The sequence below is a fragment of the Sciurus carolinensis genome, chromosome 10 (genome assembly GCF_902686445.1).
Source record: "Sciurus carolinensis chromosome 10, mSciCar1.2, whole genome shotgun sequence".
Taxonomy (NCBI): domain Eukaryota; kingdom Metazoa; phylum Chordata; class Mammalia; order Rodentia; family Sciuridae; genus Sciurus; species Sciurus carolinensis.
In genome coordinates this window covers 110,258,039-110,275,713 of record NC_062222.1, presented here as the reverse complement: position 1 = coordinate 110,275,713, position 17,675 = coordinate 110,258,039, and the positions used below count along the sequence as shown (strand labels likewise).

The 17,675-nt window shown below is 40.6% G+C and overlaps 1 protein-coding gene across 2 annotated transcripts in view; it reads left to right on the top strand.

Moving 5' to 3' along the window:
* The first annotated feature begins 298 nt into the window (after window positions 1-298).
* The window catches only part of Pgm2 (phosphoglucomutase 2), a 31,778-nt gene continuing 14,401 nt past the window's right edge, over window positions 299-17,675 (top strand). Inside the window, exons 1-8 of one of the 2 annotated variants that reach the window (XM_047567307.1) lie at window positions 336-429; window positions 3,119-3,307; window positions 4,777-4,944; window positions 9,022-9,128; window positions 10,590-10,674; window positions 12,556-12,639; window positions 12,774-12,967; window positions 16,947-17,136. In XM_047567307.1, the coding sequence (XP_047423263.1) occupies window positions 4,858-4,944; window positions 9,022-9,128; window positions 10,590-10,674; window positions 12,556-12,639; window positions 12,774-12,967; window positions 16,947-17,136 (747 nt within the window). In that variant the 5' untranslated portion in view covers window positions 336-429; window positions 3,119-3,307; window positions 4,777-4,857. Of the gene's footprint in view, window positions 430-3,118; window positions 3,308-4,776; window positions 4,945-9,021; window positions 9,129-10,589; window positions 10,675-12,555; window positions 12,640-12,773; window positions 12,968-16,946; window positions 17,137-17,675 lie in introns of both variants that reach the window. The other variant, XM_047567306.1, reaches the window with a different exon arrangement.

The window sequence follows — 17,675 nt, the reverse complement described above, 5'->3', positions numbered from 1 at the left end:
GTGCCTGACGCACAGTAGGAACTCAACCTGTAGCTATTGCACGAATGCAGGATCTCGGGACGTCCCAGAGATGATGGCAAAGACGTCCTGTCCTCACTTGCCAGGTGCGAGCAGATCCCGCCCCACTCCCAGCCCCCGGAGTCGCACTTGCCAACTTGCAAGAAATGAAGGCGCGACGTGCGGTGCGTCACTCTCCTCCTGCTGCGCGGCTGGCTGCTCCGCCCTCTCCCGGCGCCCCGCCCCTCCCGGCGCCCCGCCCTCTCCCGGCGCCCCGCCCCTCCGGAAGGGCCATTCGGCCTCTTGCCCTCGGTAGTGGCCGGGCACGGACAGCGGCTGCTGGCAGCTGCAACGCCCGCACAAGGAGGCATCGGCATCGGCATGGACGCCCGGCTGGAGCAGGAGACCGCCCAGTGGCTGCGCTGGGACAAGGTGAGGGGCGAGAGGGGCTGGGAGCGCCCGGAGCGGGTGCTGGTTCCTCCCAGGCGCGGCGCCGCGTTTCCTGCGGCGAGCGCGGATGCCCGAGCTTCCTTCCTTCCCTCGCCTGCCAGCCCGCCGGCCGCCGGCCCCAGGGAAGATCCGGATAAGGCGGCCGCCAGGCCTCCCGGGTTCCCGCTGGCATGTGGCGGCTTACAGATTAGTCCGGTAAAGGTTGTCCCGGAACAAAGCCAGCCATCTGGTCGGCCTGGACTGCAAGATGAGTGTCCGGGCGCGAGCCCCGGAGGTCTGAGCGCTGCGTGACTCCGGGCTCTGTCTACTTGAGAACCGCATGCCTTCCTGTCACTCAGACCCGCGCTCATCCTCCGCATTGGGCTGTGTGTCCCCACAGATTCAAAATCGTGCAGTCCCGCCTGTTCCTTTCGCCTCTGGGATCTTTGCAGAGTAATGTTCCATTCCACCCTTCCTGAGGGCTTTCTTACAGAGTCCTCCCTAGTGGTCCTGGCTGGCTCAGGAATTTGCATTAGTGATACCGCCATTTACCAGTGATGAGTTCTGCTCCCTCTAATGTTGAAGTTTGAACACTAGAGAAGCACGCCAAGGCAAGCATATTAAGCAGGTTTTATTTAAAGGTAATAGTACAGACTTCTCCCGTCAGGAAGAAGGGGGCCATGGCTGATGTTCTAAAGTCCCTGGAAGTGAGTGCACCCTACATCTTTTATAGGTTAAGGTCTCTTTTGTTCTCCAGTTCTCTCCCCCCTTATCTCTCCTTCCTGCCTACGTGACTAGGCCTGGTTTTGCAGGTGAGATGTAAAAAATGAGAAGCGATGGGGCAGGGGGAAGGCCAAAGTGATTCAGCCAGGCAAGGGCCCAGGGGGCATTCATTAATTAGCAGCTCCCTGCCTGTAGTCCCTAACAAGCACAGGTAAATTTGATAGTCAGTGGGGTCCGGAGATCTTTGATATTCCATTCTCCCAGGGGCAGCCTTCAACTTCCAAGGCAGATGGCTTTCATGGCCTTCATTTCCATTATTTGACCCGATCCCCTATTTCTACACTAACTGCCTGTTCCCAATTCTGGCTTCATTAGGACTGCCACTTTTCTGAGAAGGCGACAGAGAACCATTTGGACATAGCATCACTTTTTCTGTTTACTTTCTTAGAGCAAAGAGAGTTGGGACCCACCCAGCTCTGGGCAGCACTTCCTCTCTCCTAACTTCAGTCTGTCCTTTACTACCTGTTCCTTCAGGGTGCTGTTGTTTGCCCAGAACATTTCTCTGCTTGCTTCTGCTGAATTTATGTCTAATATTATAACCCCTGTTTGGTGTCTAAGATCTCATATTATTGCTTCTGTTGTGTAATTTACATAGAAAGGCTTCCCTAACTCCTAAGAGTATCTTATTTCTTTCTAATACAGTCTCTAAACTGCCAGTTCTTTTCCAGAGCTCTTCCTGTGATTGGAAAAAATGCACACGGGCATACACAGAAACACACACACACACACACACACACAACACTTGTAGATTTATTTATTTAGTATCTGTGTCCAGGGCTGACTTCAGGGGGCAGTGAGACTGCACTTGGACAGGACCTGTGATCCCAAGGACCTATTCTTGCCCCCACCCCCACTGGAGATTGATCAAGGGTCTTCAACCATTGAGGCACATCCCAGCCCTATTTTGTATTTTATTTAGGGACAGGGTCTCACTGAGTTGTTAGTGCCTCGCTTTTGCTGAGACTTTCTTTGCTCTCAATCCTCCTGCCTCAGCTTCCTGAGCGCTGGGATTACAGGTGTGTGCCACCCTGCCCAGGTGGGCCTACTCTTGTTGTCATTCTCTGCTGTCTTGTCTTCAAATACTTAATTGTTGAATAGTTTCATTTTCTACTGTTCAGTCATTTTCATTTTGCACTGGGTTCTTGAAAATTATTTAGCCAGTGCCATCTCCTCTCACTTCCATGGTTTATAGTGCCTGGACAGTGCCTGGCACATGGTAGGTGCCTGACATATTTGTTAAATGAATGAACCCAGGGGACTGCAATCCATTCGGAGGGGACCTGTCTTTGTCTTTATTTACCATTCTCTGACTCCTATATATGAAAAGTCAGCAAATCCCATTTCCAGGATACTATTTGCAACTCCTTAGGGGGATTTTTTTCTTTTCTGGAAAAAAATAACTTTGTGATTCTTATGGGAAGGAAAGTGTTTCCATTTCTGATAACTTAGTAATGTGAAGTATATTATTCTTTTTTAAAGTCAGAATTAGTCATTCATTTTTCCATAAATCTTTCTCTTTGAGGAAAAAGAAAATGTCATTTCTGCAAAATGTTGCATCCTTACAGTGATGGAAGCCTTGTTGGGTAACAGTGAAAGGATGTTGTCCTTTTTATTTTTTAATATTCACTTGTCCTTTATGCTCTTTTCCTCTGTTTCTTCTTTGGCTTGACTCAGTCACCTCACCAGCCAATTCATCCTCCGTGGAACTCCCATCACCAAAAAGCATTGCAGCCGTTGGTCTGATTCCACACAGGCTGGGGCGCCCCTGGGCAGGCATCCTCTGCACCTCCTTTGTACCTTCATCCCTGTACTTTTACTGGATGTTAGTTTTGGTCACTCCCAGTGCCAGTCTTCATTTCTGCTGCCCTCTGACTTTTCATTATCTCTCTGTCTGCTTTGTTTCTCTCAGGCTACTGGGTCCTTTATAGATATCCAAGACCAATTAAGATTAACCACATCTACACTGTGAATCAGAATCACTGGATGTTGGATGTGACTGTGAAGTCTAGGTTTTCTCATCCACTCAACAGATATTTATTGAGCCTCTTTTACGTACCAGTTCTGAGCCCTTCCTAGGGGGCTCCTGACAATTTGATGGGTAAGATTATAGTGTGCATGACTTTTAATCAAAAAAGGTGTGGTTTTACGCAATTCCTTTTGAATCTGGAACAATCTGGAAAGATGGGCATACTTCCAGGAAGCCAAGGTTTTATTGCAATAGCATTTCAAAGTTTATGTGGTCACGTCTTGCCTGAGTGCTCATCTACATGAGTGATAAGTATAAGATACCATCTCTATATTCCCCTGAATTCTTTTTTAGAACTTTTTTTTAGTTGTACATGGACCCAGTACCTTTATTTTATTTATTTATTTTTATGTGGTTCTGAGGATTGAAACCAGTGCCTCACTTGTGCTAGGCAAGTGCTCTTCCCCTGAGCCACAACCTCAGTCCCTTCCCGGAACTCTTCATTGAAAAGTCTGATGGGGAGTTAACGTGATTGTCATTATTTTTCTCTGTCTTAATATTTTCTATAACTGTTGTACAAAGAAAATAGGGCAATGTATAATGAACTTAAGTTATTGTCTTTAGTGTCTCATTTGAAGCAATTAATGTAATAAGTGTTTGCCTAGTATGTCTGAGGCCCTGGGTTCGATCCTCAGCACCACATAAAAATAAATAAATAAAATAAAAATATTGTGTCCATCTACAACTAAAAATAATTTAAAAAATTTTAAAAACACTATGAAAGCCCTCCATCTGTTACTTGCTTGCCTCTAGGAGTTATTTTAAGATTCTAACCTAATCAGTTATGTGAACACCTTGTACAAATTATAAAGCATTGTAGAGAATTTGGTTTTGATTTGCATTGTTCACTCTGTCACTCTCTGGGAAAACATGAGGACATTATGGAAGAAAATGAACATTTAATTATATAAGTGCCAAGCAGAGAAAGATATTTTTCATTACTTTAATTTAAAACCTTAAAAACCTTGTCGGGAAAGCTCTAGTTTGTGCCCAGGTTAAAGATAGGGAACCTGAAAATTCAAGAAGCGAGCTGACCTACATGGAGTTGGTAAGTGATGTGTCTGGAATCCCATTCTGGGTCTTCCATTTCTCCAAAAGTGCTTGCCCTGATAGGAAAGAAAATAATACCTTAAACATCAAACCAACACCCTATTTCAGACTTCAAAATCATCAAAAAATTGGAAAGCCTATGTGTATATATATATATATATATTTTTTTTTTTTTTTCCCCCAGAGATTAGAATTGTTGTAGTTTCTTTTTGTTGTTGTTTTTGTTTGTTTTTTTTGGACTGGGGATTGAACCCAGGGGCACTTTACCACCCAGCTCTTTTTATTTTTCCTTTTGAGAAAGGGTCTCACTAAGTTGCTGAGGCTGGCTTTGAACTTGTGATCCTCCTGCCTCAGCCTCCTGGGTCACTGGGATTATAGGCATGTGCTACCATGCCCAGCTGGGTTCTTTGTTGTTGTTGGAGTTTTTTCGATTGCAAGTTTTTCACTCTTATTCATCTTATGTATCTTTAATGTATATTTCTTTTTTGCAGAATCCTTTAACTTTGGAATCAGTGAAACAATTAATTGCAGAAGGTAATAAGGAAGAACTACAGAAATGTTTCGGGGCCCGAATGGAGTTTGGGACTGCTGGCCTTCGAGCTCCTATGGGAGCAGGGATTTCTCATATGAATGACTTAACCATCATCCAGACTACACAGGTACCAGGTTTTTATAATTCCTAGTTCCTCTTAACATAGCCCCTGGCTCCTTTTGTATCTGATGGACCTAATTTGTTATAATTGTGGACACGTTTGTGGACTTGGCTAGCGCAAAGAGTCAGCACCTTTTACTTTATAAAGTAAGGCTTGTGCAGTTCGTCAAAGAAATTTTGTTTTAAAACTCATTTTGACATCCATCTATCCATTCATCCATTCACTTAATAAATTTGTTGAATACTGACTATGTTGCAAACATTGGAGATGTATTAATGACTAAAACAGATCCCCTTGTGGAGATTCTGTGGCAGTACAAACCCACCTACTAAGCTGACTTTTAAGGTCTTAGCATTTCTACCATGGTTTAATAGATGCCAGTGATGAAAAGGTACTGCTAGAGTTACCAAGAGCCTATTCTGCTTAGTTTTAACTTATATTAAATTGAAGCTTACTTGAAATTTTTACTGGTTGAAGTTATTACTGAGTTCCCTTGCCTCAATTTGTGACTTTCATTATCAAAGTTAAAACCCAACTTTTAGGAATAGAGATGAAGAACGTGACAAAACAAGAAAAGCTGCCTCTGAAGACTGGGAGAACAATTGTAGAGGGAGGTGAAGTAGAACAGCTTACTCTCACTATTTCTCCAACTCCTTAGACTTGTTAAGAATGAACATTGCACCCAGCACCAGAAAAAAATAAAGAAAGAAAGAAAGAAACATCACCTTAATTCTGGGAAAGGCAAGGCTAGAAAAATTGCCTAATGATGGTAACTTGCTTGTATACCCCTGTGTAAAAGATGGAGTTGAGCATGTTCTAGTGAAACCCCAATCAGGAAAGCTTATCCAAGGGATGAGCCCTGGGAACCCTGGCCACAAACCACAGGCCTGTCAAGCTACAGGCCTCCCTGAGATGTTTTTGAAGGGAAGGCTTAGGATGTAGTAGGCATGGGAGTCCTTTGCCATTCATTGTAGGGATGGCCCCTGAATGAGATCACTTTTTGTTTCAGTTACTAAGGCCATGGAATAAATCACCCCAAAACATCGTGGTTTGAAACATCCATCACATTTATTTTGCTCACAGATCTGCAGTTCGGGGAGAAATCCATGCAGACAGCTCTTCTCTGCTCCTCTTGGCATCACCTGAGCCAGTTTTATAATAATAATAATAATAATAATAATAATAATTTGTGATATCCTTCACTCACATGTCTGCATCTATTGCTGTTATAGACTGGGATCACCAGGGCTAGAAAACCTACATGTAAAAGCCATATTGACTTTAATGACTAAGTTTGAAAGCCACACAGTTACTTCTACCATATTCCATTTGTTAAAAGTGACTCAGTAAGGCCGATCAAGGAGAAGGAATGTAGAAACTTATTTCCCATTGGAGGAAGGTCAACGTCAGATCATGGGATGGGATATATTGCCATGATTGGTCACACCTTCTGTTAGGTCTAATTGTTACAGGATCTCAAGATTTTAGATGAACCAAAAGCTTTTTCCACAGTATCCATTATATCTACTTTTCAAGAATGAGTCAGTGCATCCCCAAGTAAGTCTTAGAATTTATCTCACCTACCTTTCCCCTAGAAGAATTAGTTTCTTCTGAGGATAGACCCTGTGATAGTTAAGAATCCTGTAAAGCAAAATGAATAGATATGTTAAAGGTCATCTGATTCAACCAGCCACCCCTTGGAACACTCTGCAACCTCAGCACTCCAAAGTGATGATCTAGCTATGTGGGAATACAGGAGATGAGGATGACAGTGTTAAGCAAGCTTCATGAGAGCAACACGTACATCTTTAACTTCAGGATAGTTCCAACCTTGGAGGAAAGAAAATTCCCGGAACAGCCCCCAACCGTGAGGAGCATCCCCAGGCAGAATGTGGATGTGCAGCCATATTGGTTACTCATCCCAGTTCTGACTTCCATTCTGGTGGAGGCACCCTCTGGTTGTGGAGCCCTATCCACATGTTCCTTTGAAATTGGCCTTGTTTGATATATGTGAGTCAACAACAGTTCCAAGACAGGGCAGAGGCTGGAGAAAGCGTCTGTTACTTGCCTCATTGATAGAGGTTATCATTTCCTTCTGATAGTTAATTTGTGTCTGTTTTATGCTGTTTGTGATCCCTAAGCTTAGATTAATTAATCTAGACATGACTTATCAGTGATGGAGAACCCACTATCCTCTGAAGTAGCCCATTCTGTCTTTGGACCATTCTCTATTCAAAGATGGTTTCAAGGCTGGGTGCTGTGCTGCATACCTATAATCCCAGAGGCTTGGGAGGCTGAGAGAGGAAGATAGGAAGTTCAGAACCAGCCTCAGCAACTTAGCAAGGCCCTAAGCAACTTAGCAAGACACTGTCTCTAAATAAAATATTCAAAAAAAGGATTGGGGATGTGGCTCAGTGGTTAAGCACCCCTGGGTTCAATCCCTGGTACAAAAAAAAATGGCTTTATAATTTTGAAACTAAATCTTTCTGAAGCATATACATATTGATCATAGTTCTACTTTTTAAAGTCAGAAAAACAAGTTTCCTCCTGTGTTTTATAATAACTTTTCAATTCTGAAAACCTCCCTCGTTCCCAGTGAATCATTTGTTTAGAATAAACATCCTTTTCTCTTGGCCATTCTCCCAATTTCTTGTCCTCAGCAGGCCCAGAAATTTTTAGAGAATTTGGCGATGTGAGGATTTTGACTAAGGTTGCATGCTTTTCTGGCCCCTCAAACACTGAGGAACAACATGGGTTGACTAGGAAAAGCGAGGCGTGTTCTTGCTGTTGTAAGCCACAGAGTATTAGGAATCCGGATACCTTCCAGGGAGACCATAAAACCTATACCCATGCTTCCTAATTTCCTTGAATCACTGAACCTCAGAAGATGTGCCTAATACAGTATGTTTGTCAGGGAAAAATTAAAGGAATCCTACATTGACACTGCTTTGGCAGTAGGCTATGAAGAGTTATATTTATATTTTACAAGATTTTCTGTAATTAAAGTGAAATAAATGATGGGCTGGGGTTGCAGCTCAGTTGATAGAGTGCTCACCTAGCATGTGTGAGGCACTGGGTTGGATTCTCAGCACCACATAAAAATAAGTAAAATAAAGGTATTATGTCCATTTACAACTAAAAAAAATTTTTTTTAAAGTGAAATAAGTGATAGGAACCATCATTATTGCAAAACCAGGGTTCTCTTTGTTCTATAGTAATATCCAGTAATTTGCATCTTCTTACTTCCAAGTTCACTGTTTTTCAGGCTTCTCTATTTGAGAGTGGTGTGATATCACTCTATCACTGGGGTACAGGAGTAGTGTGCACCATCAGGTCTGGGCAGGTGGTGAGAGCCCCAAACCACACAATTTTTATTTGTCTAGTTGGTTATGCCCTGTATGTGGACTGATTATGGCCTCCTTTAGACTTTTGGAAAATAATATCACAAATAAACTGAACAAAGCTGATTTTGTTCACTTAATTGTCAAAGAGAAGGAATATAGGCTTTGAAGGAAAATAAGAATTAGAACTATGTGGCGCACACTTGGTGTGGGACTCTCAGCATTTAGCATTAATTCTTATGACAGCCCTGTGTGGTAGGTTCCTCCTGTTCCTCCTGTTTTACACAAGAGGAAACTGAGGTGACGAGATGTGACGAAAGCTGTCAGTTGCTTGTAGGTGGTGGAGTGAAGTACTAATCCAGGTTCTGACTCCAGAGCATGTGCTTGAACCCCCTCACTGAACCACCTCTCACTAGATCTGGGGACAAAGCCAGGTGTGCCTGAAACTGAATAAGTCACTGCACCTCTCTGAGCCTTTGTTTTTCCATCTATAAAATGCAATATCTTGGCAAAGTTGATCTGGGGTTAGAGATGATAGGTACTAAGCACCCAACACAGTGCCTGGTTGACATAGACAATAAATATAAAGCTATTGTTTTCCTGTTGTTCATCTAAATTTTTTTCTCCCTCTGCTATAATATTCTCCTATAAAAGTAAAACAAAAATGTAATTCAGGGCTAACTTTTCTATATCATATGTATAAAAAGGATGTGTTAAAACACATGCCCTTTTGTGTCTTTAGGGATTTTGCAGGTACCTGGAAGAGCAGTTCAGTGACCTGAAGCAAAGGGGCGTTGTGATCAGCTTTGACGCCCGAGCACATCCACCCAGTGGTGGCAGCAGTAGAAGGTACTGTGACAGTTTTCAGGAAACAGATTTTGGTAGTTCCCTTTGCAAAAGATTTTGTTTTTATTTACCATTTCAATAGCTTGATTTTTAAATACATTCATTAGCTACATTGCTTAACAATAAAAACAATGAGTAAACTCGAGCTTTTAAAAATTCTGGCTCTAGATTTTGGTTAAGAAAACAAAGTGATTTTGGAAAGTAATGTGCATTGAAGGAGAAGAAAAATTACAAAGTGGCAGGATTATTCCTCCCTCTTGCTTGCTTTCTTTTATTATTTTTTTTTTCTTCTACTATTCACAAGCCTCATGGTCCCCTTCCCATTTTTTTAAATATATTTTTTAGTTGTTGATGGACCTCTATTTATTTCTTTATTCATTTCTTTATATGCAGTGCTGAGGATTGAACCCAGTTCCTCACACATGTGAGGCAAGTGCTCCCCACTGAGCCACCACCTCAGCACCCCCTTCCCATTCTTGAACACCCATCTCAGGATGCATTTTTGTGACAAATATTTCCAAACCAGTGGGACGCTTTTCTGTAGCTGTAGGTGATTGTTCATGATGGTACTGATGATAAGAATAGCAGTGATCATTTTGAGTGCTGGTTATGCATCAGGCCTTCATGCATTTACTCTTTGAGTCCTCACAACAGCCTGTACAGTACTTACAAGATCTCTTGGTTTCCTTGGGGGATTGGTCTCAAGACCCCCTCAGATACCAGAACCTGCAGGGGTGCTCAGGTCCCTTCTATAAAATAATGGAGTATTTGCATATAACCTAAGCACCATCTCCTATGTTCTTCAAATAACTCTAGATGACTATAATACCTAATCAATGTAGGCGCTACGTAAGCAGTGGTTATACTGCATTGTGCGGGGAATAATAACAAGAATAAACGTCTGCAGGTCTGCAGGTACTCGGCACAGACACAGCCATGCTAGGCCTAATCACATAGCCCGTGTAAGCAACATCATAACATTTTCAACTCACAGTCATCTGAATCTTTCCCCCAGTGTGACAACTGAAAATGTCTCCATTTCAGATGTCCTGTGGCGGGCGGAATCACTATTCCTCAGTCAATTTTTTTGAAATCTTTAATGAAGCATGATCTAAAGAACAGGGCAGTAGGAAACATGACAGTTGTTGCTTTTAAGTTGACACATGCTCAGATGCTGAGTAACCATTGGATGTGGGGCATGTTGCCTGGCCCTTCTTGGCTTTAGTCCCGTTTCTGTAAAACAGTGGACGGTAATGAGATAACTCCTAAGAGTCCTCTGGCTCTTTTGCTCCACACCAATGTAAATATTTGTAAGGAACAATTTACTTGCTCTGACTGCTGTATGCAACCTATGCATATGCATATGCTCTGACTGCTGTATGCAATATGAACCTGTGTTCATGTACTTCACCCATGGCCCTGACAACTGGACTCTCCTTTTCTTCCTTGTTCCTGCGTTTCTAGGTTTGCACGACTTGCTGCAACCACGTTTATCAGCCAGGGGATTCCTGTGCACCTCTTTTCTGATATAACCCCAACCCCTTTTGTGGTAAGTATTATTTCCTTTTCTAGTTTCCTGTCACAGGATCAGGGATGGGACTTTACTAAATTTTTCAGTCTTCAGTACTTTTGGAATTCAGGTATTTCAGTGACAGAATTGCATCTTTTCATTGATCAGGCCACCTATTTTCTCTTCAGGAAATTTCACCCAAATCCTAATAGTATTCTTCTAGTATTCAACTTTGGATTCTTCAGAGTTGATTTTTTTTTTTAAAGTGTAATTTTCCTTTTGCTTGCATTCTAAGGATATTTCAGGAAGTAAGCAAAATGGTTTTTGTTTGTCTGTCTGTTTTTAAATTGGTGTAGATCTTTTTCCCCACAATTATAATAAGGAAACTTTTTGGGTCTAAATCTGAATTCACTTGAAACTCTGTCTTATGAATATTTTTGACAAGTTGGGGTATAAATAAAATACTATTCCTGGGTAGATTTTTATGGAATCTCTAATGAAGCAGAATCTAAAGAACAGGGGACCAGGGCCTGGGACAGCTGTTACTTTCAAGTAGACAGAACCATCAAGAGCTGGGCCGGATGCTGAAAGTATTTTTTTAGAACTCATGGTTGGATGCAGTTTCTTGCATCAAGTAGCAATGTGAGTGTGTTAGTGTAGAAGTCCGTCTGCTCGCTTGTGTTGGCTGTCCCCAGGACGCTGACAGGTAGATCAGCACCTCCTGGGTTGTAAGTTACCCACCCAGCAGACACTCTGTTTCACATCCACATGTTGTTCGTTTTACTGTCTGATAGGAAATAGCACTATATTAAACATCCTATTGTCTTCTGGACCAAGTGTTCGTAGCTATTATTTTTGTCTCAGGCATAAAATAAATGAGTGTCTCCTGATCATTTCCCTGTATTATGGAGTAGTTCTGACGACCTCTTCTTTGTACCAGGGCATCTGAGGGATGTGACATAACTTCCAAGGGCAGATAAGTGCAGTGACGCTTGGTGGGAAGATGGAGGGGGCAGACGATTCTTGCTTGTGTATAGTCAGTCTTGTTTGCAGCCATAAGGGATATAATCCAAACCCTCTCCTTTATTTTGAAAGTAGTCTTAAAAAGAAGGAGCTAAGTTGAAATATAAGGGAGGGATGTTTAATCCTGGGGTGAGAGATAAATGAGCAATAGGGATTATTTCTCCATTTCCTCAATCTATCCCTTAAAAGCAAATGAGAACCATGTATGGTGGCATATGCCTGTAATCCATCCCAGTGGCTTAGGAGGCTGAGGCAGGAGGATTTCAAGTTTAGAGCCAATGTCAGCAAAAGCGAGGTGCTAAGCAATTCAATGAGACCCTGTCTCTAAATAAAATACAAAATAGGGCTGGGGATGTGGCTCAGTGGTCGAGTGCCCCTGAATTCAATCCCCAGTACCAAAAAAAAAGCAAATGAGAAAGAAGAGGAGAAGGAAATCAGTTGGAGAGAATAAATTGAATATTTGAACTTCTATCTTGAGCAAAAGCTTTAAAAGGATGTGGAATGGAGACTTAGGCAGTCTTTTTTAGTTTGAACCCAGGGGTGCTCAACCACTGAGCCACATCCCTAGCCCCCTTCCCTTTTTTTAAAAAAAAATATTTTATTGAGAGAAGAAGGCTTCTAGGAAAGCACTTACCTTTCTGTTTAGGACACATATCCTGGAATTTTCAGCAACCAGTTAGTTCCAAGTATAAGCAGCTAGCTAGTTCCAAGCCAGTTAGTTCTAGTTGGAAGGGGGAACTTGCATACACTATTTGGGTACAGAGCAAAAGTATCCAGCCAGAATTCTGATACTCACATTTATTAAATAGGAACTAAATTGGCACAGGTAATATACAACAAGCATTTGAAGTCTGTCTAATCTTTTAGAAACCATTTGCATCTCCTTTTCTCTTACAGCCCTACACAGTGTCGCACTTGAAGCTTTGCGCCGGAATCATGATCACTGCCTCCCACAATCCAAAGCAGGATAATGGCTATAAGGTGTGTTTTTCTCTCTACTCGTCTTTTATCAGAATCCCAAACCCAAACTGTTCTGGAGCAGAGGTGATGACTGACTGTTCTGTTTCCATTAACGTTAACTCTCACCCTCCCGAATACACTCCTGGCTTCTCCAGGTCTATTGGGACAACGGAGCGCAGATCATCTCTCCTCACGACAAAGGGATTTCTCAAGCTATTGAAGAAAACCTTGAGCCCTGGCCTCAAGCTTGGGATGACTCCTTAATTGATGGCAATGCCCTTCTTCACAACCCCAGTGCCTCCATCAATACCAGCTACTTTGAAGACCTTAAAAAATACTGTTTCCACAGGTAAGTAGATTGTGTCTTCACTGACGTTAGGGGAGTTAAGTTAATGCAATTCAGCCAAATTCTGTCAATTTCCACTAAGTTTTTCTCTTGAGTTGTTGCATATCCTATAGCTGTATCCTGTGGATCCGGGGTCGTCAGCTTTCATTAAAGGGGCAGATAGTAAATACTCTCAGGCTGTGCAGGCCACCCAACCTCTCTAACTACTCCATATCACTGTTGTGTAGGAAGCAAGCTGCAGATGTCCCTTCAGGGAAGCAGTGCATATGTGACTGTGTTCCCAAAACACTTTACTTACAAAAGCAGGTGGCCAGTCCGTGGGCCATAGTTTGTGAACTGTGACATAGGTGTGATGTGCAATACATGCATGTATATAAATATGTATGTGTGCATATACATATATTACAAACTAATGGGTGCAATGACCTTTAGAACACAGGTTCAGGTCAGAGACTAACACAGGAAGGTGCCCACAGCACACTCACTGGGTGGTAAAAGTCTTCGAACGAGCTGCACACATACTGTATTGTATTGATGATTTTGAAATACACATGTATATGCTTGCATGTGCACAGAAAATTTCTCTAAGCATATATATATGTACACATGTATATGTACATGTGCATATACATATACACACACATATAGCTATTTGAAAATTTGCAGAAAAGTTTCACAAAGGAAGCACTGACATTTTTCTTATCCTTAGAGAAATTTTCTGTCCATACACAAGCATATACTTGTGTATTTCAGAATCATAAATAGCAATATAGTATGTATGTAGCTCATTCTGTAATTTTTACCACCCAGTTAGTTTGCTGTGGGCACCTTGTTTTGTTAATCCCTGTCTGTCCTGACCCTGCCTTCCTGTGTTAGTCCCTGTCTGTCCTGACCTTGTGTTCTAAAGGTCACTGCACCCATTTATTTAACCCTGTGACAGACTCAATCATTTCAGTTGCTAAGCAGTGTAGCTGGGTGGCAGTGTTGTCCTTCACCAGTGTGCTGTAGGTCCCAGGACTCCTGATTGTCCCCAGCTTTAGGAAGCTGAATTCCTGGGTTATCTCCAATACTGTTACTTGTTGGACACCTGGGTGTGGTGGCTGCAGTGCAGGGTATGGCCTCCAATCTCATCTGAAGGGAGAAGCCAGACAGTGGAATTTCACCCTCAACTGTGACATATAAGTTCAAGTTGCCAGACATAGAAATATTTCTCTCCCTGAGGGAAAATTGCCAATTTCTAAATTTTGAGGATCATTGTTTCACTGCTGCATAATCCAAGCAAAACACATCTGTGAACCTTACCTCTGACCCACCAATTCAACTTCACAGAGTTTACAGTTTTTGTTAACTTCAGGTAGCACTGAAGTAAATCTGCTTTGCACATTGCTTGTGTATATTTGTGTCCATGTATCCATAAAATAACTTTTTGAGGCCAGCCTGGGCAACTCAGTGAGACCTTGTCTCAAAATAAAATTTAAAAAGGTCTGGTTATGTAACTTGGTGGTAAAGCACCCCAGTAACCCCCCGCTAAAAAAAAATGTGTATATGCATTTACAAAGTTGATAGTTAACAAATAGCCCTCCAAAAATGTTATAGCAGTTGACAATTCCACCAACAGTATATGTTAACAGTATATGACCCCATAAAATTTCCCATTTTTCCTGATTTGCTAGATGAGCATGATATTACTTTCATTTGCATTCTTTTATGAATAAACTATTTCTTCTTATTTATTAACCTATATTCTTCTATGTGTTTGTTAATATTTTATATTTGGAAAGCTGTTTTATAAAGAAAACGAGTATTTATTTCTGTTGTTACTTTTGGATATTTTTTTTCTTTTTTCGTAGCTCTAGGGATCATCCCAGGACCTCACATATGGTAGACAAGTGTGTCTACCACTAAGATGCATTTCCAGCTCTGGAATTTTTTACTGAAATTTTTTGTTGAACTTTTAAATTTTTTTTTGTTAATATTTATCAATCTTCTAATATGTAGCTTCTGAGTTTATGTCATACTTTTATAAAAAGGCTTTCTCTACACCAAGATTATAAGAAAAGAAAGTCTTGTTTTTTCTAAAATTTTCAAGTTTACATTTTGTAATATTTAGTCTTGGTGTCATTGGTGATTTTTAATTTTGACTGGGATGTGAAGTAGAAAAGCAGCTTTTTTTTTTTTTTTCTGAAAGGTTTGCAGTTATATAAGCCATAAATTGAAGAATGCATCATTTTTTGGATGGATTGGAAATGTCCACTCTAAGAATCAGTTTCCAATGTTAATTGAATGCTATTACCTACCAGATAATTATTGTAATTTCTTCACATATAATTTCATTTTAATTCTCCCCAACAAAGTGTAAGAGTAGGTTCTGATGGTTTGCCGTGTTATAGATGAGAGAGCTGAGACACAGAGGGGTTAAGCAGTGCCTAGCGGTCACACAGGGGCAGAACTCCAGGATTCAGAGTCTCACTCCAGAGCATGTTAACCACCAAACCGTACTGCTTCTCCTACGCCTTTCCCAGTTCAAATTTAATCAGTTTCTAGACTCTGGTTCGTTCTTTTTTTTTTTTTTTAATATATTTTTAATTGTCAATGGACCTGTATTTTATTTATTTATATATGATGCTGAAAATTGAACCCAGTACCTCACACATGCTAGGCAAGTGTTCCACCACTGAGTGACAATACCAGTCCATTTGTTCTGTTCTTTTAGTCTGCCTTTTTTTTATTATAAATAAATATTTTTATTTTTTCAATAATATTATATATAAACATGAGTTTTTATATATACACATATGTAATATGCATACACATAGATACATAATATACATATACGCATATAAACGTGAGTTTTTTTTATATACATATATCCAGGTTGCCAAATTCACGGGTTGCTCTCAGTCCTTATCCTACCTGTGCTAATGAACAGCATTAAAAATAGACGCTCATACCTGCCATAGCCTGATGTTTGTGTTCCCCTTAATCTCCTTTATATATCCAGTGCCAAACTCTGTAATTACTATAACTTTGTAATGTACTTTAATATCCAAGTTTTTTTTTTCAAATTTGTCCTCCCTGATCTTGCATATTTCTTTTTCCAGATGCATTGTTTAATATATGTGTGTGTGTTTTTTTTTAAATTTTTTTGTAAGTGGACAGATGCCTTTATTTTGTTTATTTTTATGTGATGCTAAGGATTGAACCCAGGACCTCACACATACTAGGCAAGCACTCTGCCACTGAGCTATAACCCAACCCTATATGAGTGTTTTAAACTACTGTTCTTGTAGACAAAACCTTGTACATTTATTCATTTCCAAAAAATGAATAATAACTTAAGCTTCTTGCAATCAGAGCATTGGAAGTTGTCAACTTCTCTGTAATTTCTGCCAGTTTGTATTTTTATAGTTATTCTATCTATATTTAAATTCTAGGTCATGACACTTTGCCAAGCAGGACTGTTACTTAGCAAAGAAAAAGATTTTTTTTTTTTTTTTTTTTAACATATGGCATAATTTATCACAATATTTTGAAAGAGACATTTTAAAGTCATTTCTGAAGCTAATACGGAATATATGGAGCCCTGGACCCCAGCTCAGGCACTGCTGTGATCAGCACCCATGGACCTAACTGTGTGTCTTTCTTGGAAACTGAGCTACAGTTCTTTCTTATACCTCCCTTGGACTGTGAAAGCTTAACCGTAGAATATGATAGTAATCAGAAAGTAGTCAGATTTGCTGAAAATAACTACAGAGTAAATTCACATTTGTCAGAGGGAGATAATATGTGTTTAGGGAGAGAATACTAAGCTTTGTTTATTTTTTTAAATGAAATTGGAAAGTTGTTCACTTGTCTTATACATCCTTAACTGCATTGATTTCTTATGTTCTGAGGACTAAGGCTCCTTGGTATTTTGCAAACCTTTCAGTTTTGAGAGTCTTATTTGTAGCTTTAACGTTTTCCATGATGTGTTTGATTCCAGGAGTGTGAACAGGGAGACCAAGTTGAAGTTTGTGCACACCTCCGTCCATGGTGTGGGTCATGACTTTGTGCAGCTGGCTTTCAAGGCTTTTGACCTTGTTCCTCCCGAGGCTGTTCCCCAGCAGAAAGATCCTGATCCTGAGTTTCCAACCATCAAATACCCGAATCCCGAAGAGGGTAAAGATGTCTTGGTAACCTAATTTTTAAAAATTATGAAACCTACGTTTAATCTTCAGATTATTACTGCCAAGTGAATTTTATGTGTTTTCATTGTGCTGGAGGAAAATGAATTTCATCATTGGAAATATGTGTTTATTAGTCATTAATTTCTTAAAGGAACTTTGAAATTAGACACCTTAGAACCAGGATATGAGTTGGAATCTAAATATTGGTTTAGTTAAAATTTATTTTACTGTGTTTCCTTAATGTCAAAAGTAATAATAGTAGAATGGATTTTTTTCATGTTATGATTGTTATTCCTTAATTGTCATTTGTCTGATCTAAAGGAGTATTATTTAAATCATGATTCATATAACATATTTAAAGGTTAGGTAACAATGATGTTGAGAATCAGTTTACTTTGGTTTGTTTGTGATGTTGATCACACGGCTTGCTGGGAAATACCAGTCCAACCACATATGTACTGTCACATGCGGGTTGAATTACAGGGCAGGTATGGGCCACACATTGTACTCCCATTATTTGACCTCTGACCTAGGAAGATATTATC